Source organism: Danio aesculapii, chromosome 3 (genome assembly GCF_903798145.1).
Source record: "Danio aesculapii chromosome 3, fDanAes4.1, whole genome shotgun sequence".
In the NCBI taxonomy this organism is placed as follows: Eukaryota; Metazoa; Chordata; class Actinopteri; order Cypriniformes; family Danionidae; genus Danio; species Danio aesculapii.
In genome coordinates this window covers 49921540-49944777 of record NC_079437.1, presented here as the reverse complement: position 1 = coordinate 49944777, position 23238 = coordinate 49921540, and the positions used below count along the sequence as shown (strand labels likewise).

The window sequence follows — 23238 nt, the reverse complement described above, 5'->3', positions numbered from 1 at the left end:
CACTGGAGGTCGCAAGACTGAAACGCCTCAAATGGAATACATTGATAATGCAATAACAACAGAGTGTTTGTTGTTTAAATATATTCCACAACGTAAATATAGGCTATCTTCCAAAACCTCAATCTCCAGACGTCCTTAAAATATTGAAATGTGCAAGAGATCAAAGATGAAACAAAAAAACTGTGAAGTCATGCTGAGAGCGGACGTGAGTGAGAGCATCTGTCCAGTAAGCGCGCAGGTGGATAGGTGCGCACAATAGCGCGTCTGTTCCGCGCAACAGGTAGTAGCTGGACTCAGGTGTTGTAACACGACACTGAACCATGTGATCAGCAATGAGAATTTAGGAAGAAGAACAACCCAGCTCGAGCGTTCACTCAACACAACTAGTAAATACCAAGCGCACAAGACCACCGTTGAAAAAAACAGGACAGGATCTCGAAGGACAATGCGTTATTATGCGCAGGACGCCGGGGTGTCGAGCTAGTTTCGGTTTAAATACTTCATTTCATCAGTAAGGTGAGGCGGAAGCGACCTGTGGTGGATATACTGGACATTTAGTTTACATACAGTCGGAAAATCTTCCAGGATTGTGAAGGTGAACATACAGGTATGAGTTTGTGTTTTGTTTATGTGACACGTATTGTTTGCTTAGCAACACAAATAAGCTGGATGAATATGTGCTGAAGTAGATGAAGAAAATAAACATGGTTTTAGGATTAGCTGCTATACCTATATTAAACAATATACATCTTGAATATACATCTTGAATATGTCTTACCTGGAAATAAGTTATATAATTATATTTTTAAACCTCGTAAGGAATTCAACATGCTATTATGTAGTCATATAAAACAGCAATGACTTATGTTTCTGCTAAAACCTTTGTATCTGATCAATGACTTCTCATTAATGAGTGGTTGTGAAATGGTGCCATGTGTTTACCATTTGCTCCATTTTAATTAATTGAGGATGAGAAAATTATTTGAAATGTTAAATTACACACAAACCACACTAAGACAAATATAAATACTTCAATATTGATGAGAAATTGTTTCAATATATGATTGTATGGGTTTTAAAAGCACTTATATTCATCTGAAAAGTATTAATCCCACTGGAATAACATTACTTTCATATAATTCAACTGAATGTATGGATTTAGTGCAGTTTAAATTAATAAATGTATTGAAATTTAAACTTCATATGAGCCACACAGCAAGATTAATATCAAGAACAACCATGATTAAATTGTTTTAAAGGCAAGGGAAGTTTATTTATATAGCACATTTCATACACAATGGTAATTCAAAATGTGTAAACAAGAATAAAAGAAACATAAAATTTCAAGAATAAAAATATAAAATGTAAATGTGAATATCAAATGTGTTAATATGGGGTTTAAAGGGGAAAAAAGGTAAGTAAAAAAGGCATCAGGGTGCGAATTACAGGGGGTTTCGGGGGGACTGACCTCCCCTTATTAAGGTTTGATCCCCCCTAAAGGATGTCAAAAACAAGATGTATGAGAGGGTCCCTTTTGAATCTAAGTAAAAGTTAACCCTGATCTGTACTTTAAATACGGTGGTACAGTGGGTAGCACAATCGCCTTACAGCAAGAAGATCATTGGTTTGATCCCCGCCTGAGTCAGTTGGCATTTCTGTGTGGAGTTTGCATGTTCTCCCTGTGTATGCGTGGGTTTCCTCCGTGTGCTCCAGTTTCCCCCACAAATCCAAAAAAAAAAAAAAAACATGTGATATAGGTGAATTGGGTAAGCTAAACTGTCCGTAATGTATGTGTGTGAATGATTGTGTATGGATGTTTCCCAGTGATGGGTTGCAGCTGAAAAGGCATCCGCTGCATAAAGCATATGCTGGATAAGTTGGCAGTTTATTCCGCTGTGGTGACCCCAGATTAATAAAGGGACTAAGCTGAAAAGAGAATGAATGAATGAATTAAAATAATTAAAAATAATATCCATCTGACCACCCCTATAACGGTTCATACTATTGTGAATGCATAATCACACCAATCAGTCTATGTGAGAAAAAAAGTCATTAAGCAGTCTGAAACCGGCAGATTTAGAGCACTGCAAGAGTTCACAAGAACGATTTCTCATAAAATTGGTAATTTTTTAAATATACTAAATATCCCACAAAACACTGAAAACTTAAATATATTTTATTAATTAATTAGATGCAATTTAAATAAATTCATAAATTTAAAGCATGTATTACAGAAACTAACATTACCGAAAAAGTTGACCCCCCATGGATATAATTTGCACACTTGACATAATAGTGTGATCTGTCATATATAATCACATATAATCTAACAATTAGGGTTGCAACAACGAATGGATTAAAATCGATTAGTATTTTATTAATCAATTCGTCATGTCGCACAACAAAGAGATGTTTGATTATTAAATAAAAACTTTAGTTGAGCATGGAGCGGAGTGAACTCACTCTGCCTCTCTCGCGCACTAATGCCAGAGTTCGGCACCTCATAGACAGGATGTAGCAAAAAGCACCTGAACACGTTGGAGTCTTTGATGAGGAGGAAGGGAGCAAAAACAGGGTAAATCACTACAGAATCCTACTTTTCTTCTGTTTTGAAGTGAGGAACGTAATGTGCCTGGTGCTGGTGTTTACTTGTTATCCAGCTTGACAAGCATGATGTGAAAAATTCAAACTGAGCTTTGGCGTGTTTGCTTGCGCTGAGCCAGAGAAAGACCTGTCATATTATCACAATTATGCAGTGTTTTTAACCACCCAATCCTTATTTTATGTTTTAGACCAGTAAATACACACAAGTACCTGTAAAACAATATATTTAGAGTTTGTAAAACATACAGTACCAAGAAAGTCTATGGAAGTCTAACAATCCATTCAAATATAATTTGCTGATGTGTATTCATATCAGATACACGTAGTGAAAATAATTCAATCAATTCTTCTCCCAACTGATGAATTTACGTGCTGAATCCTGCGTGTTCTGCCTTTATGAATGAGGCATGCACGTGGCCGCAAGTAAACATGGTGATGCCCATCTCACGTTATAGATCACAATCAAGATCATTTATATGTCTTTTAAACAACAAAAACACTCAGTCGATTATTTTTTAAAATTAATCGATGAATCGCATTTAAAAAAAAACATTAATTTCCAACCCTTCGTTCAAAAACAGAAAAATCTGTAGGAAGTGTTGTGCACGTTGTCCTTGAACATCCCTGAGCTGTTATAATAATAATAATAATTATAATAATATTACTACTAATAATAAAAATAATAATAATAATAAAATAAAAAACTAGCTTAGTAGTTTTGTCTTGTTTTCAATCCAAATATCAAAAAAAAATTCTAAATCAAAATGGATACTAGACACATGAAGTAGCATAAGAAATTATGTCTTGTTTTCTGAAAAAAACACCTCAAAATTAAATGATTGTTGCTTAAAACAAGCTAAATTATTTGCCAATGGGGTAAGAAAAATTATCTTAATGAGAACTAATCTCAAACAGAAGTTTGAAGCATCACTTCATTTTCTTATGCATTTTTTGGGTTTAGTCTTGATTTTAAGATTTTTTTAGATATTTGGACTGGAAACGAGATTAAATTACGAAGTCATTTTGCAGTGCAGCTATACATGACAACAGATTGAAAAATGAATGAACAAAAAAGGTGATTGAAAAAAAACATGTCTTTAGTCTTGCAATGCAAAGTTACTATACCACCGCTGTTTTACTATTGTTATTACCCTTTCACTGGTGAGATAAAAGATTCTATCTGAAACCGGGAGTGAGTTTTGTTAGGCGATCATTATTTTAGAACGTTCACCTTTAATGTTTCAGTGGCGACGCATCATGTTTGTCAGGTGACACACCACAGCCGTATAAATGACGTATAAATGATTTTGATCATGATCTATAACGTGAGATGGGCATCGCCATGTTTACTTGCATGCGGTTGTATGCCTCATTCATAAAAGTAAACTCATCGGTTACTCCCAAAATGCATGCAAGCAAGTGGCTGGCTAGCTGGGAGAAGAGTAGATTGAACTTTATTGTTACTTTCACTACGTGTATCTGATATGAATAATATACATCAGCAAATTATATTTGAATGGATTGTTAGACTTCCATAGACTTTCTTGTGTATTTATAAACTCTAAATTTATTGTTTTACTAGTACTTTTGTGTTTTTACATGTCTAATGCATAAAATAAGCATTGGGTGGTTAAAACATTACGTTCCTCACTTCAAAACAGGACAAAAGTAGGATTCTGTAGTGATTTACCCTGCTGTTGCTCCCTTCCTCCTCATGAAAAACTCCAACATGTTTGCGTTTTAAGTGCTGGAGCTGTAGTGCTCCCGTCATCACTTTTGCATGTTTGGCCGTTAACACACGTTTTTTGTTTATTTGGTGTGAAATGCTTGGATGACTAGGGTCGCACATATTTCTCTGCCTTTGCCATGTATCTTTCCTCTAACGTTACCTCCACTAATTTTTTTGCTCTGTCCTGTCTATGAGGTAAGAGAGGCAGAGTACATTCACTCCGCTCCATGCTCAACTAAAGTTTTTTAATAATCAAACATCTCTGTGTTGTGCGACACAACGAATCGATTATGAAACTCGTTGCCAACTCTTTTAGTAATCTATTTAAATCGATTTAATTGATTAGTTGTTACAGCCCTATATTTTGTATTAAAATGGAAAAGCATAATATAAGGGATACATCTATCATACAGCGGTGTGTCACGTGACAAACATGAGGCGTCGCCACGAAAACATTAAGGGTGAACGTTCTAAAATAATGATCACCTAACAAAACTCACTCCCAGTTCCAGATAGAATCTATTAAACTCACCACTGAAAGGGTTAATAACAGAAGAAAGCAGCGGTGGTATAGTTGTTTTGCATTGCAAGACTAAAGACATGTTTTTTTTCAATTGCCTTTTTTGGATCATTCATTTTTCATTCTGTTGTCATGTATAGCTGCACTGCAAAAAAAACTTTTCTTACTGAGAAATTTCGTCTCGTTTCCAGTCCAAATATTTTAAAAATCTTAAATCAAGACTAGACAAGAAAAAATGCATCAGTGATGCTTCAAACTTCTGTTTGAGATTATTTCTCATTAAGATCATTTTTCTTACCCCACTGGCAAATAATTTAGCTTGTTTTAAGCAAACAAACATTTAATTTTAAGGAGTTTTTTTTTTAGAAAACAAGACATAATTTCTACTTCATGTGTCTAGTATGTGTCTTGATTCAAGATTTTTTTTTTTTGATATTTGTACTGAAAACAGGAAAAAAATACTAAGTTAGTTTATTATTATTATTATTATTATTATAACAGCTCAGGAATGTTCAAGGACAACTTGTTTGTGCACTTTCTAAAGATTTTAGTTCTGTTTTTGAATAAAGGGTTGGAAATTAATGCATTTTTTAAATCCGATTCATCGATTAATTGAAAAAAATAAGACAGGTTAATTGATTATTAAAATAATCGATAGTTGCAGCCCTACTGAGAATTATTAATTTTGTAGAAATAAATTTAATTTAATACAAATGATAAAAAGACTTTTTGACATGATATATCTCCATAGATAATTTTACAATAATATTTTGACACATAAATTGTCCATGGTTGTATCTTTTAAAATGTCCATCTTTTAAAATGTTGTAAAATTAAATACTATCTTTTCCATTTTCCAGTGAACCAGTACATAAACCACTGCCTATTTTAATGGCTATTTTATTCCGAAATTTAATATCCGAGATCATAAGCAAAAAAAGAGTGAGCTGAATAGTTCCCTATATTAAAACAGTTCCTTTCTGCTTGTGGTTTTGCATTTTAAACAAAGTGAACGATCAGATTTGCAGAGCAGCTTCACATTCTCTAACAGACGTTTCCACTCTTCTTTTGCAGCTTGCAAGAGGCAGATAGGACTGCTTTTATTCTTTGATCCTCGACATGATTTATTGATCGCTCTGCTCCACCCTACCTGGAGCATCAGCCCCTTCTGGTTGAGGGTAGAGGTGCAGATTGAGCCGGTCCCGGAGATGATCCAGCAGGTTGGGCTGTTGGCAGGGAGTTTTCTGCTGCTGCTCGTCAGGAATGTTTCGGCGCAGGGTGAGTCAGTCAGTCAGTCAGTCCTGTCCGAAACTGAACTTTTCAGAGTGTCCTGGTTATGAATCACTTTTCAAGCTCACTACACTCGAACAACTTAATCTCAACGCAAGAGGCGAGAAACACTCCTTTCACTTATTTAGTACTAAACTGTGTCTGGAACACTTCAGGCAAGCTGGAGCATGTCAGTTTTCTCCAAAAACATTTTAGGTATTGTCAGGAGGTCATAAATGGTACTCACAAATAAGATATATATATATAAAAACTAAATATATACATATATTCTATATACAGAAGTGCCTAATCTATAACTATAAGCCTCATAAAATTTTCAACACTGTAAAAGTGATAATTATAGAACCATAAATAAACCAAGATTATTGGAGTATGTTTTACAGACATGGTTCACAACCTGGGGGTCGCCAAATTCACTCTAGTAGAAGGAATAAAGCAGATGCCAATATGGTGATGAATTCCACATGGTTAAAGTTGTCATGAAACAGAACTTAAGATTGTTTTTTTTTTCCCTAACAAAGATATCCCAAGTCACAGACTCAAAAAATAAGATTTATGTATTCCTATTACTTATAAAATTTCCATTAATTTGTATTACATACTTTTAACAAAATTGAACAAATAATTTTTGTGATTGTAATATTTGTTAGTTAAACATAAGTGAAACAAATAACAACAAGATTTATGTTAAAATATCAATAAATTCAATATGTTTTAAATGCTTTTTATTAATTATTCTATTTTGTGAAGATTGGAGCTGCGTCAATTTTGCCCCTGAATATTAAGGAAACCAGCCTCATCAAATTTAACTTATTGGACTTTTTCTACAGCTAGATGTACTGTATCAAATTGATCAAATATATTAGTATGGGGCAGCATGGTGGCTTAGTGGTTAGCACTGTTGCCTCACAGCAAGAAGGTCACTGGTTCGAGTCCAGGCTGGGCCAGTTGGCATTTCTGTGTGGAGTTTGCATGTTCTCCACGTGTTGACATGGGTATGGGCTGGTATAAGTTTCTAACGATATGATAACCTTGGATAAAAATACCACAGTTTCATGGTGTTGTGCTTACTGCTCTAAAATATATTCTTTTTAAATGTCAGGGAAAAAAACAAGAACTTTTTTCTGCTTTGAACACAATGGCTGCGTCCGAAATTGCGTACTTCAATACTATATAGTATGCTAAAAACAGTATGTGAGCCGAGTACTATGTCCGAATTCATTGAATTCGAAAAAACAGTATGTGAGAAATACCCAGATGACTTCTGGCAAGATTCTGAAGTGCGTATCCAATGGACACTACGCTATCCCATGATGCATCGCGAGAGAATTCATAAATGGTAGTGAAGCGACTCAACTGACACGGGTAGGTCATGTGATGTTGAACATTAAAAAAAAATAAAAAATCTGATCATTTGAACAGAAAATTTTGGCAGTTTTAAAACCTCGACTTTTCTAAACTGTAGTATACCTTGAAAACAGTTATCGTCTCATGCCTATGTTAGCTTAGGTTTTCTCTGTGTGCTCCGGTTTCCCCCACAGTCCAAAGACATGCTTTACAGGTAAATTGAACAAACTAAATTAGAGGCAGTAGTGAATGAGTGTGTGTGTGAGAGAATGAGTGTGTTTGGGTGTTTCCCAATACTGAGTTGCAGCTGAAAGGGCCTCCGCTGCTTAAAACAAATACTAGTTGGTGGTTCATTGCACTGTGGCAAACTCTAAAATAGAGAGTAAGCCAAAGGAAAATTAATGAATATGTTAGTATTCGATTTTAAGATTGATTTAGATTGATTCTAAGGAATCGGACTACACACATTTGAAAAAAAAAAAACGTCTGCAACCTCTGCTGCAGAATGTTTTCAGATGGCTGATGATAATGAGAATGAGGACCTTAATTTTACAAACAGAATCATATCTCATTCATTCAATCACAGCCTCCCACTGATATCCACGCTTTAATGGACTGATAGTTGTACAAACGTTGTAGCCCCGTCCTAAATGCATTCCATGTGACTAGAAGTAAAGAAAAGTTGTTTTAAAGGAGGGAGGGAAGGTTATGATAGCAAAGATTATGAAAGCAAAATTATTTTTTTTTACAAAATAATACTTATACAACATTTATAACAAGAACTATTAAGTACATATAAACATAAGAAGAGTAAATTTACTCTTTAATATTGATATGCTAGAGCAAATTGTCTTTTCGGCATTAAAACAGTACTATCAGCATTTCTTAAACACACACAGAGAAGAGCAGTGTCTAAAAAGGTGTGGAAGCTATTATTGAAAATGCATTTGTAGGATTTTATGGGAGTTAAAAGGAAATGTTATGCGAGGAGAATATTTAAGTGAATCCGGCTCTTTCTATACTAGAAATAGGTATACTAGAAACTTTCAGGCAGGGGTGTTGAGGGAAGTTGGAGCTAAACTATGCAGGACACAGGCCCTCCAGTTTGGGCACCCCTGGTTTAGTGAAATGTATAAGGCCCCAGCCAATCAGCAGCAGATTTAGGTCAATCTCAGGGTGTCTGCAGGTCTTAAAAAATTTATAAATCAACGTAGAGAAATTTAAGGCCCTTAAAAAGTATTAAAAATTCTTAAATGCTATTTTGCAAGGCATTAAATTGTATAGGATTTTTGATTATGCAATGTATGGTTGTATGCTAAAGTTTACCTGAATTAAATCTGTGAATATCAGGATGCTGTGTGGTTTATGAAACTAATGAAATCCAAATCCAAATAGTTACCAAGGTAAAACCTTGCTGAATTAGCTAGATTTAATACATTTTTATTCAGTATATGAATAATGTTTTAGTTTTAGATTATTTTTTTGCATTAATATATAGTAAATGTACTGTAAGTTAAAATCTCGCCAGTGTTTCCAGTTGAAAAGTAATTATAAGGTCGCAATGTATGGAAAGAGGCTTGAAAGGTATTGAATTTCACTCTCTGATTTCACTCTGAATCTGCAAAAGTTTAATATCATTTCGGCCTTTTGTTTTTATATAATCACACCACTGGTGGTATAGACAGACCCCCCTCATGATTGTAAAACTGCTTTGGGTGTATGAAAAACTGCACTATATACTGTAATTGAACATTACTTACTGACTTTGTCCACACAACAGCATCATTGTCTGTGGCCTGAAGTTTACTTTTTGGATAATGAGTAGAAAAAAACTCTTTAAAATGCCAATTTTTAAAAAGCTTAAAATCATAGTACCATGTGAAGAAGGTGGAAGAACCTATTCAGGGTTTAAATGTTAAAATTCGAGCAAAAACAAAACAAATCTTTGGGAACCACACTGTTTTACAACATACCATTTAAAAAAAAATCTATTTATTTATTTATTTTGTACCCTTTCTTTGCCGTTATTTACAGTATCAACTTGGCATCAGCTTGTTTCTACACATTTTATATACAGTGGAGTCAGTTTTCATCAACCCAAATCACAATTTCTAATACTATTTGTTTATATTCTGATAAGGGAGAATATTGTGAAGTGTTTTTCAAGCATCAAACAATAAATGTGCTATAATTTTAATTCATGCATATAGTAAAAAAAATAAATAAACAAATAAAAAAACTATATATATTTACAGAAGATGACCACTAAAATGTATTTTACCGTAGCATTAGTTTACATAACAATATGTTTTTGGAAGGCAAATTTGGATCAAGTATTTGGGGCCTCATGTATCAACGCTACGTACGCACAAAAACTTTGGGTACGGCAGATTTCACGCTCACGTTTGGATTTACTAACGATGAAATTAGCGTGAGAATGTGCATTGGTACACGCCAACTTCATGTCTGGCGTACGTGCATTTCTTGTGTGTGTTTGTTTTTTCCATTGACGACTTCTAGAGGCGATTGTTTTAAATTGCACACTACAAAGTATATTTGAGCCATGCAATGCCAGCTGTATGGGACGGGATCATCCAAATGTCTAGCAGGTATAAGGTTTCCATACCAAGCTGTTGACCAGCCAAACATTAAAGTGCAATTTGCAGCGATCGCCAATTTTCTCAATAGCGATCGACTGCACGGACATTGCCATTGCAGGCGCCATCTGAAGATGAATTTGCAAACGTGACTTGGAAACATTTCCATTCATTAAATGTGCAAATAATGTGTGATGCTCAAATGCGCTTAACATAATGCACACACTTATTAATGATTCTTACTTGTCTTCTGATATGTAGTGGGGGAAAAAAGAAGAATGAGTTCATCAGACGCTGGATTCGAACCGCGTTCATGGTCGATCGTGTCAAAACATGTTGCCATGCGCTTTAGAAGTTACGCCACTCACGCTGCTGTTAGACGTTCTCTTTAGTTTTGTTGTCTCTGTCAATCAAACGGTGATGGGCGAGAATCACTCAACTAGCTCTTTCCAACGAGGTGTGCTATTTGCAAATAGCCTTATTAATTCTGGAGGACAAACTTGCAAATAACACAGTTTTCTCCGGTCTACCTCCAAAAGGAGCACCTCCAATTCACATTCTGTTTTTGCTTGCTTTTGCCATTGCTTTTTCATTTGGGTTTGCCAAAGTAGAGTCATTAACATATTTATTAGGGGGAGGAGGCAGGGAGGGGTTTTACGCTCGTGCACGTGCACTCCGTTTCTGTTAATTCGGATGTACAAAGAGAATATGTGTGGGATTCTACGTATGCAGTGTTTCATACATCTGAATTTTCTACTGCGTACACACATTTACAGCTTTGTGCATATGCAATGTTTTAGTATGAATTCAACGCAAGTCTTCGTACATGAGGCCCCAGTTGATGATTAAAAGACTCAAATAAAGCCACAAAAATATTTATTAAAAAATATATATAAAAAAAATTATAGGGACTAAGCCGAAGTAAAATGATTGAATGAACACAAATTTACTGTAAAGTGAAATTATTTAAAATGTAATTATTATGATATTTTTTGAGAAAAAAAGTGAAATTAATAAAACTTTTAATTCAAACAGGTCTTATTATAAAGTAGGCTTTATTATATTGATGTCAAATTTCATTTAAATTTATCTACCTTCCTATTTTTGAACTAAACATGTTATGTGAAATTCATACTTCCAAACAGTCTGCATTTATATTTGTTTTGTTTCTGATTTTCAGCGTAAAACTTGTTTTGTGGGATTTCTACATCCATACAGGCTGTGAACCTTAACAAACACATTCAGCAAATTTTCTGCTGTGCTGAAACAGAAACACGTGCCACTTGATTAGTCCGGCAACAACTTCTTTGTGCTTTGATTAATCCAGCAACTTCTTTTCCTTCTTTAAATTTATCTTTGCACTTTTGCCCTTGAGGAATTGTTTACTCCTGTAAATGATTAACATTTCTTTCTCTATCCTCCCACTCTTGCACTCTCTCTTTCCCTCCTTTTTCCTCACTTTCATATCCTTTAATCAGCATATTTAATCACTGATTTGTCAGTTTGTACCTTTATTTACTCTCTGACCCTCTAAAGTGCAGTTTGTCACAGTGCAGTGATCACATATTGAAATTTTGTAATGTAGAAAAAAAAACAGAGATTATTTAAGTGAGAAGGGATTTGTTGTTTGCATACAGAACTGAGGCTCATTACCTTTTTTGATATACTTGTTTTTAATGGTTTCTAAAAATGGGGTTCTTTTTTATACCCATTTTTGTTTTGAACCATGAATTAAAATTGTAACAGCAATTTGTAATGTGCATACCCCTTTTCTTTTCTCACAGTATAGAATAGCCCTGGATGTTCTTACTAGATACTGTCAGATGTGTGCCTGGTAAATGTGCTTGCAGCATTTGAGCAGCAGAGGTATTGACAGTCTGATTCCACAACAGCACATTAAATTTTGCGGTCACTACCGAAACTTTACAGTCATTACTGAAACGGTCATGACCAAAACATGGGAAATTTTGTCAAAAATAAAAGTGCTGAATCATCAACCAAGAATTATTTTAACTTCGTTTCAAACTATTGAATCTTCAACTTTCATATCAGCATAATCAACTTTATGCTTTTTTAAAAGTAAAATTAGAATCAAAATACAAACAGAACTCATAAATGCCCATTTAAATATTGTTAAAAATGTATTTGTTGGTGATTAACCTGTGAAAACTTATTTAAAAATTGCTATAGATAGGAGGGTAGATGTAAACAAAATTTTAACAGTTGAAACTTCTTATTACATAACATATTGTGTATTTCGGTAGTGACAGTTTTTGCGTGAGGAAAAATATTCCATATTTACTGAAAATGCAATATAAGAATTAACTGCACAGTTAACAGAAAAATATATATTGGATAATATGCAATTTACAAATGTACAACATTTCCACTGTTACGTGTGGCGTTCACTCCTTCAAAAAAAACAAATTTTTTAAGGTGTAACAAGTTTGAATTGATTCAGTATAGCCAATGTGTTTTTAAATAATAGAGAGGTAAACGTTCATACATTTTATATACAACATTTTATGCTACATTTTTTACAAACATGTTTTTTCAAAGTATTTTCAAAATTATGTAATTATAAAAACATATTCTTAAAATCCTTTAATTAAAAATTATTTTAACCTGACTTTATAAAGTCTGTCTTTCTATAAAAAAGTCAGATAGAAAGTCAGCAATCCATAAACTAGTGTATATTTAATTAAACACTGACTCATTTGCATATATAAACTATATTTAAGAAAACTTCTAAAACAGATTACTCTTCTGTGATTTGTCACTTCTTTTTCAATATTATATAACAAGACCACTATAATCAAAGTTTTTTATTACAACCACAAATCAGAAAAAGTTGTGACAGTATGGAACGCTTAAAAGATGTTTAGGGATTGAAGACACCAAGTGATGAAGTGTTTTAGGTTTAATTTTGTCCCATTCCTCCTAAGGTGGGCACGAGGTACGAGGTTTTGGTTGTCGCATTTTGCTTTTCAAAAACGTTTTCTTTGAAGAACAATTTTATCATGTATTTGTTGGCAAACTGTCGATTCTATACCCATCTTTGCTCCTAAAGGATTAGACCTTTGGATGCTGCTTTTGGACTAAATCATAATTACAAACACCTGTTGACATCACCTGTTTCAAATCACATCATTATTTAATTTACCTGATTACTAGCCCCGTACTGCTCCTGTCTCAACTTTTTTTGGAATGTGTTGCTAGTCTGAATGACTATGTCTATGTTTACAAATAAAATGAAGTTGACCAGACAAAACATGAAATATTTTGTGTCTAGATTGTCTGCAATGTAATACAAGTCAAAGTAAATTAGGAAATCACTACTTTCTTTTTTTATTTGTGTTTTCTATACTCTCCAAACTTTTTCTCATTTGGGGTTGTATTTACACAAATATAACAGTGCATCATAATAAAAAAGCTATATTTAGCTAAATAGATTCTACTCTACAACTTATGACATAAAGACTTGACAAATGACGAATGCAGTAGAAGAATGTTGATGAACTAAAAATGCTCATGTAATGCTTTTCAGTTTCCTTTAGTGCTGCTTAGATCTGCTTAGTCACTCAAGTGGGAGTTTTTTCCTCTGTATCTATTTAACTACTTTTGAGCTCCCCAAACCAACTTCAGTCAAGTCTGCCGATTTTTGAGTTCACTATTGAATTCGAGCAATGAAAAATGATTCATATTGATTATTCAATATTGATTAATTTGGAAACTGATAATTTAGAAGTTAATTTTCTCAACAAATGTTGTAAACAATACTGTATTAAAGATCAGTTAAAGAACGGGTATCTTTTCAATTGCACATAAGACTGTTTTATAAAAATGATGTTATTATAACTGTAATTATCTAAAATTTAGAATATAATGAATGTAAAATAGTAAATATTTATTTGTACAAAATGATCTTTCAAGAGTACTTTTTCTTTCTCACTATAGAGTTTTTGGACATTGGTTGGCATTACTGAGGTAAATAATGTGGCATACTGTATTGTTTTTATTGACTTTTTTTTTTCTTTTTGAGACATGATTTATTTAATTGTTATTTTAGTATACCATTAGATTGAGTTCTTATGTGGTCCCACTTTTTTCTCATAAAATGTAAAATCATTGTGTGGAAAGTAGCGCTTCACTTTTTCCACATTTTTTGTTACAGCCTTTTTCCAAAATGGATTAAATTTATTTATTTGTTCAAAATTATACACACAATACCCATAATGGCAATGTGAAACAATATTTTTTGAAATTGTTGCAAATTTATTAAAAATAAAAAAAACTTTTGTAACACTTCATTAATTTGTGTTTGTAGATTTCTGATGAAATACACAATTTTGATGTTTTATATAGTTGTTTTATCAAATTTTTTTCTCCTGCTTTGAGCCATAAAACTTCGGCAGAAGCTGTTTCACTGTTGTATTGTATAAAATTATGTGAATGCATATTATGGGAGACATTCCCAAACAAAATTCTCTCTGTAAAATCCTGAATGTCATTTGTTTAAAAGAATTGTGCAATTTTGAACCTGACTTCATCCAGTGTACAAATATATATTTTTTATAATAGAAGTGTATGCATATGGGTACATATTTAAATAAACAAGGTATCATTTGCATATTTAAATGTGATATTTAACAAAACTTCTAATACAAAAAAAGTGTGGCATTTTACAATAAGGTTATATTAGTAACTAGAACTTATTGTATTTACTAACATGAACAAAGCATAAGCAATATATTTACTGCAGTATTTATTAATCGTTGTTAATGTCCGTTATTGAAAATAAAGTTGTTCATTGTTAGATCATGTTAACTCACATGTTAACTTATGTTAACAAGAATTTTTATTTTAATAACGCATTGGTAAATGTTAAACTGATTTTATTGTTCATTCTTAGTTCATGTTGGTAAATACATTAACTAACTAGGCTTGGAATATGTAGGGTTATTTTTTGTTTGTTTGTTTGTTTGTTTGTTTGTTTGTTTGTTTGTTTGTTATTTTTACATGTTTTCTTTTTAGGGCAACAGTATCTCAGCATACAGTTACCAGAAAACCCAAAAAAGACCCTCCACATCAAAAGCTACTGGTCAGCCTATGATTCAAGAAACAAATTGCTTAATTGCAAATTGCTATCCAAGCATGGTATAGACCTGAATAGTGCACAGGCTTGCTTTACATCCAAAGAAAAGAAAGATATCAAAAGATACCTTTTCAAGTTGTAAATAATCTGTGTTTTGGAAACTAATGAAGACAGCAGAAGTCAATAATTTATTTTAATTATTTAGCCTGAAATAAGTCCCTAAAATAATATATATTGTGTTCAATGGGAATTTTTAAAGCATTTAACTTTTTTTTTTAAAAAAGAACAAATTTTAGAGCAGTAATCACAATACCGTGAACCCTAGATATTTTTATCCAAGTTATAGCGTCAGAATCTTATACCAGCCCAGGCCCTGAACTAACATTAATTAGTGAAACCTTATTGTACAGTGTGACTGGAATTTTTAATGTAATCATTCAAAGGTAATCATTCTAATGTAATTATTAATTTATATTTTATTTTATTATTTTAGGTTTTATTTTTGAATCCATTAAACAACTGACTTTCCAGCTAACAAATTTAAATAATATGGAGTCACACTATAATCACTCATTGTCTCTTAATCTTAGCCATTCAAAAGTGCATTTTTTTTTTCTCTTCACCTGGTATAGTAAATATATTTCTAAAGGAGCTTTTGACATGAAATTGACCTAGAATTTTGATGGTAACATGAACAATTCAAACATACAAATAAAACAAAACAAACAATTTTCATAAACATTGCTTGTGTAATATCTTTGAAATGACACAAGGACAATGTACTGAACTGCTGAAATGTATTCAGTACCTCGTATAAAATGATTTTGTTTTGGTAATGACAGCTTTAAGAAGCCTCTTGTGTGGGGAATGGAGTTGCATACATTGCTCAGATGTGATTTTATTTACCCCAGACTTCAAGAGTCTAAAGATCTTAATTCAATTCAATTCATCTTATTTTTATATTGCTTTTACAATGTAGAATGTGTCAAAGCAGCTTCACATAGAAGATTATAGTAAATTGAAACAGTGTCAATACAGTTTTCAGAGTTGAATTTCAGTTTAGTTCAGTTCAGTGTGGTTTAATATTCACTGCTAAGAGTTCAAACACTGAAGAGCAAATTCATCGATGCGCAGCTCCACAAGACCTGAACCATGCAAGCCAGTGGTGACAGTGGCGAGGAGAAAACTTCACCAATTGGCGAAAGTGAAGAATTAAAAAACCTTGAGAGAAACCAGGCTTTCTTGGGCATGACCATTTCTCCTATGGCCAAACGTTTTGTGCAGAGCTGCAGTCTAGGCACTGTAGACTGGAGATTGCTGGATGTCCATCGTGGAGAAGCTGCAGATGGGAGTGGTCACCGGCTGGTGTACAGGCTGGCCCTTCAGGATCAATATGAGGACTTGTCTGTCATTGGGGTCTTACAGGGATCAGTCTCATGTTCTCCACTCCTCCATGACCACCACAGCAGCTGCTCAGGATACGGCCTGGTCCAGAATGATCGAAACCTCGGGAATAATAAAAACAGACTAACATAAACGCAGATGCTGTTAAAATTATAATGTCTTTTGAGAAGTGTTCCTGACTCTGGTTGCCCTAAATAATGCAGACTAACAATCCTTTAGAGGATTTGGATTTCAAAAGCATTTGTGTTTTATGTGTATGCTAATGCAAAGAGATTCTTTAATCTAGTTTTAAACTGACCGAGTTTCTGCTTCCCGAACTGTGCTAGGAAGGCTGTTCCAAAGTTTTGGTGCCGGATATGAGAAAGATCTACCGCCTACAGTTGACTTGGTATTCTGGGAATAATCAATTGTCCAGAATTAATTGAGCGAAGAGGACGTGATGGGCTAATACACCAGGAGCTCCCTTAAATACTGGGGAGCTAAGCTGTTCAGGGCTTTGTAGGTAGTCAACAAAATGTTAAGATTTATACGATATTTAATAGGGAGCTAATGCAATGATGAAAGAACTGGAGTAATATCATCATATTTCTTTGTTCTAGAAAACACTCTAGCAGCTGCATTTTGAACTAGCTGAAGTTTGTTAATTAGGCCAGCAGGGCAACCGCCTCAAGAGGTCATGAAAGCATAAATAAGCTTTTCCACATCAGACATTGATAGCATATGTCAAAGTTTGGCAACATTTTGACAACATTTTTTTTATGGTTATGTGGGTCTCTCTCATCTATCAACTTTGACCTTTAGTTCTTATTTTCTATTGGATTCAGTTCAGGTGACTGGCTAGGCCATTCTGTCAGCTTTATGTTCTTTTTTGAAACTAGTCTGAATGTTGTATGTGGGGTCATTGTCTTGCTGAAATGTCCACCCTGGTTTCATCCTTATCATCTGATAATGTAGGTGCCAGGACTGAAGCAGCTAATATTAATTTACACTGATGAGGGGCATAGCTGTTTTCTAACTACAGAGAGATTTCTACTGCTGTCTGGCCTTTCCATGCCTTTTTACACCTCCTTTTTTCATGTGTTCAATACTTTTTCCCCTGTGTTATTTCATTTTATAACACATAACTCAATCACTAAACTAATTAGTTTCGTTTTTTTGTATGTATTGATTACTTTGGTTGTTAACAACATCTGGTGCCATTTTTAAGGCAACAACATCTTTACAAATATATTTTCTGAGAAAAACGGTGACGTGTAAACCTTGCACTGGTTTTTGCTGTAAATTATATAAATTATAAATTATACTACACCATCACAGAACAGACACATAGCCATTTCTTTGACAAGAAAATAAAGTTCCTCTATTATTATAATTCATTTCTCTTTCACATGTCTTTAACTTTTTAATAGCTTGCACTGTGACACTAGTGCTTGTAATAGTGCCATGACATGAAATGATACTGACACACCTCAGATCAAATATTAAAGAACGTGCAACTTTAAGCTGCAACACTGTCAGTGTAGTGCCATACAAACCATGTGAGAGAGAGAGTATGGGCAAGAATCTAAATCTGAACTATTAGTTCTCAACTCATTGTAATGTGTATGTATGTGTTTTCAGGTGAAAATTCCACAATGTCCAGCTTTACAACATCATCTCCAGAAAGTACAGTAAGTACAGATTTTTTAAGGTTTAGTTGTACGTTTCTTTCCTTTATCCATTTCTCAGCCTGTGAATTAAAATGTTTGTTTGTTTTTTTGCTCAGTTTTCCCCTCAATTGCTAAGACACTAAAACCATGCTTTTGGTATAAACTTTTGAATAAAATTTTTTTTTCTTGGAAACCATAATGAAGTTCATTTAAGACAATTTCTAAATCTCAGACCCTAAAATCGTATTGGATGAAATAGAAAGTGTACTGTTTCATATTATGGGCTATCCTTTATTTTGTGGTGTGACAAAATTAGGGCTGCACAATTGTAAAAATTGAACATTGCAGTATGTTTTTATTCTGGGATATCAGGGTGTCTGCAGGGTCTTAAAAAGTCTTAAAATGTTTTCAATTTCAAAAACAAAATTTTAGGCCTTAAAAACTCTTAAGTTCACTAAAATATTGTATTGTAGGTCTTAAATCATTTTAAACAGGTCTTAATTTCCCTATGTCCAAGTAAAACTAGCCAATCAGGCTGACACCCAATCACCAAAAATCCATCTTAAAACATTTTTTTTTTTTAAATATTTAAGTATATTAAAAATATTTAATATTTTTTTTGCAAAGAGATACAATTCACAACAGCTGTTAGACATTTTACAGCAAATTTTCACAAATTAAATTCCCTGGTCAGATAAAGAAAACTAACGCTATGCATCCCTTTACATGATCATACATCAAAATCTGTTAACTGCAACGTGGCCATTAGAAAAAAATCCTTGATATTTGGCCTGTATAAGTCTAAAATTTCATTCATAATGGTCTCAAAGTCTTAATTTTTTTTTTTTTGCAGAAACCCTGGATTGAATATATAATATAATTGAATCCAATTATATTATATATTAAATATATATTCAATTCAATTCACCTTTATTTGTATAGCGCTTTTACGATGTAGATTGTGTCAAAGCAGCTTCATATTATATTATAAAATAAATAAAGTGCTAAATTCCAAAAACAGAGTCTTGTGCAATAAACAGGATGTTTTTTTAAAACATTTTAGTACTGGTTTTATTGTATAATTTCATATAGTTAAATTGTTTAATTCATTTGTATGGTTATTATTTTTTTAAATCGAGAAATTAATCCTTGTGCAACATAAAGGGCATATATTTATGCCTATCTGACCTATTTTTGGCTCAAACTACAACAGTAGCAAAGAATTTAATTGGTTTGAAATCGAATATCTAATGAATGTCAAACTAACTTTACCATGGTTCAACAGCATTTTATAGAAACCTTATACCTGCTAGACATGCTGATGATCCCATCCCATACAGCTGGCATTTCACAGCTCAAAGATACTTTGTTATGTGCAATTTAACATAATTGCCTCTAAGAGTCGCCAGTGGAAATAAAACAAACACACACAAGAAATACACGTATGCCAGACATGAAGTTTGCGTGGACCAGCGCACATTATATCGTTAGTAAATCCAAACGTGAGCGTTTTTCCATCCTGTAATTGCCTCATTTTGAATGATAAACATTCTCACATTTCTTTCTTTGTCCAGGGACCTAATATTGTGGCTATCGTTGTACCAACTGTGGTGCTGGGACTTCTGGCTATTTTGACGGCGGTTCTGGTGTTTCTGTTCTGCGTGGTAAAGAAGAAGAGACAGACAGAGGGCACGTATCGACCCAGCGCAGAGGAGCAGACGGGAGCCAGAAGTGTAGAAGCACCAGACGCCCTCAAACTACCCAAAGAGGAGAGACTAATATGATGCAATGGTTTATGTCTAACCCATAGCACATGATAATTGTGACTTAATCCCAAAACGGATAAACATTAACTAAAGCTCCCTTTCTGAGGGCGCAATGTCCAAACTTAGCCCTGTTTTGTGGCTGAACAAAGTGAGTGTGACTACTAGAAGATGAAACTTGAAGGAATACATATCCTCTACACTCAACATATTTCAACAAAGCTTTGATGATCATATTTTTAGGTTAGCTTTTACCAAATGCACATTTTATGCTGCGCTTACTGTTGCTTTACACACAGAAACACTTATTATTGTGTATAGTGTAATGTTTAAAGGTGGAGTGTGCCGTTTCTGCCCCTATTGGCACAAGAAGGAATTGAAATCTGTTTGTTTTTGCATCCAGGAGTTTAACAGCATCTGCTTAACCATTGAGGAGAGTTTGGGGACTGGACTATCTGTCTATCTGACTAATAATGGAAGCTGAAACTTTTAAAATTATCTTTTTTAAGGCCTTTATTTTTGCTTTTCTGTTTTCTGGCGCCAGATATTGCACACTTCACCTTCAAATATATTCAGTGCTCAGCATAAATGAGTACACCCCATTTTAAAAATTAATATTTTTATCCACTTCTCAGTGACTAGTGGGTTATATATTGCATATATTAGTGCATTTCATCAAAACAGATTTATTAAAGATATATTTATTAAAACCTAAATAAAAGCCACAGAATATCTTTAGAAATGGAAAGATGATACATTTTAAATTCATGCAAAATATTGCTAAAAAAAATAATAATCGCAAACTACATATCAAATTTGTATGTATTTTTTGTTTTTCTTGATATTTGCTATTTTTTTTTTTTATATATTTTTCCCTAACATAAAATTGGGCTACTAATTTTTGAACCATTATTGGAAGTTATTCTGTTAGATAAGCTCCGGATTTGGCTTCAGTACTGACTAATCTAATGTATATGCACAAATGTAAAGCATCCTATAGAAAATATTAATTTAAATGAGGAGGTGTACTCATGTATGCTGAGCACTGTATTTATTTACAGGTGAAGGCAAAATTATTAGCATTCCTGTGAAACTTTTAATTATTTTTTAAAAATATTTCCCTGTTGCTAGTTAAATGTAATTTTATTTTTAAACATAATGGGCCCTATCATACACCCGGCACAAAACGCGTTTGCTGTGATGTGTTGCTATTTTTAAACCAGTGCAACCCCAATTTTCCCACTTTGCACCACGTTGTTTAAATAGCAAATTGTGGACCCCTTTGTGGACTCATGGGTGTGCCAGTCTAGAAAAGAGGTGTGTGAAACTAAAGTCCAGTGCTGAGCGCATTGGTTGTGTGCCTAAACGATTGTACATTGCTTAATACACACAGGATGTAAAGCAATATGCAAATATCTTTACAAATGAAAAATAATTTAAAGGATTAAAATATTACAAAAAAATTTATTTTTTACATAAATATAAAAGCCTCCATGTCTTCATCTCGGGGGGATATTTTTAGTTTATTCATGGCCACTTGTCTTTGTATAATGTTATTATTATTAGCAGTATTAATTATTATATGCATATTTATATTTGTTTTATTAAAAACAAGCTTAGATTTGTCCACCTGTCGGGTTTTGGACCATATGGGGCATTGGATACAACTCAGATTTTGACAACACTTCTTTATAATTGCTCATTTATTCATTTGCTGAAAATTAGTTTGCTCGTTCGTTTGCTCGAATTTAGAAATAATTTTCAAACAAATTGCTCACAAACTAAATTAAATATGTAGGCTTACGTTTCCTTATCCATGAAAGAGAAAGAGGCCGAATGGAGGAGGCTCATTCTTTATCCTTGCGCCGCAGATGCTCAGTTTAACTGTTTTCTTGCTAGTGAAGCATTCAGGTTTTCCACTTACAAAGTCTGTCATGTAAATAGCAAATGCGTCATGGCGTGACGCAACTGAATCTTAAAGGAGATGGGAGATGAGACTCTGATTCTTTTAATGCACGTCATGCTCAAAACACACCCATAACTTATTAAGAGAACATGCACAACAAACATGGCACAATCCATATTTTTCTGTCCTTAAAATAGCAAACGTGGATTCGGACTAGCCCTTAATGCTTTTGCGCCCTGCACTTTAGACTTTAAAATAGAGCCCACTATGTTTAATAACTAATTTCTAATTAAAATTTTTTTTGTTTGTTGTCTTTGTCATCAAGACAATACATCATATTTTACAATTTTAATTTCTCAACGTAAAAGTATTCAGCTTAAATTGCAATTGCAGCTTAATTTAAAGGCTTAACTAGGATCATTAGGTTAACTAGGCAAGTAATGTTAGTCAGGCAAGTCACTGGACAACAGTGGTTTGTTCTGTAGTGAGTGGGGAAAATCATTCTTAATGGGGCTAATGATATTGACCCTACAATTTGTTTATAAAAAAATTTAAAACATTTTTTTTTCCAGGCAAACTAAAATAAATATTTTTTTCTCCAGAAGTACAAATGTCATAGGAAATATTTTTTTCACAGGACGGCTGGTAATTTTGTCTTCGACTGTATTCAGATTAATTTTCCAACTATATAGGGTGTTTTTACACTCCTGGCTGATATGTTTGTTGAAACCACAATTTCAGGATTATACTTTATAATAAGGTTTCATTTGTTAACATTAGTTAACTACGTCAATGTGAGAACAGCAGTTATTAGTCTTAATGTTAATTTAAATGCCCTGTGAACTGATATGAACAATAAATAAGAAGAGATATATTTTTAACTGACGTAACGAAGATGGAGAAAATGTAGAATTTTTATATATGTATATATATATATATATATATATATATATATATATATATATATATATATATATATATATATATATATATATATATATATATATATAATTAATATAAATATAATTTTATAAATTTATTATTGTTCTTGTCAATTTACATTTGTGATAGTTGAAATGTTAACAAATGAGAATTTATCATAGAGTGTTAGTGTTACCAATTATTTCAATACTTTTGTATGTCTTGATTGACCTCATTCATTTATATTTTCACTGCGTCTATATAATTTAATATGATTGAATCTAATATTTATGTACAAAAATGTTATCAGTGCAACAACATGCTTAAAATCATTTTTGATTCTTTTATAATAGCATGAATGTTTACACTAAAATATTTCATCCGTTGAATTTCACTCGAGTGCCTTTTCCAAT

General features: G+C 33.2%; 1 protein-coding gene across 1 annotated transcript; it reads left to right on the top strand.

Moving 5' to 3' along the window:
- The first annotated feature begins 256 nt into the window (after window positions 1–256).
- crb3a (crumbs homolog 3a) lies at window positions 257–22803 on the top strand. The gene is made up of 4 exons (XM_056452233.1): window positions 257–607; window positions 5928–6131; window positions 18207–18256; window positions 19810–22803. Exons 2-4 carry the CDS (start codon window positions 6062–6064, stop codon window positions 20017–20019), a joined length of 330 nt encoding a protein of 109 aa, XP_056308208.1. The 5' UTR covers window positions 257–607; window positions 5928–6061; the 3' UTR covers window positions 20020–22803.
- The last annotated feature ends 435 nt before the right edge of the window (window positions 22804–23238 follow it).

What these genes read in the sequence shown, in the direction of transcription:
- crb3a (XM_056452233.1), top strand. Translation starts at nt 6,062, where the DNA reads ATGATCCAGCAGGTTGGGCTGTTGGCAGGGAGTTTTCTGCTGCTGCTC. An exon ending in CAGGAATGTTTCGGCGCAGG is followed by an intron (nt 6,132 to 18,206) that starts GTGAGTCAGTCA and finishes ATGTGTTTTCAG; the next exon opens with GTGAAAATTCCACAATGTCC. An exon ending in CATCATCTCCAGAAAGTACA is followed by an intron (nt 18,257 to 19,809) that starts GTAAGTACAGAT and finishes TTCTTTGTCCAG; the next exon opens with GGACCTAATATTGTGGCTAT.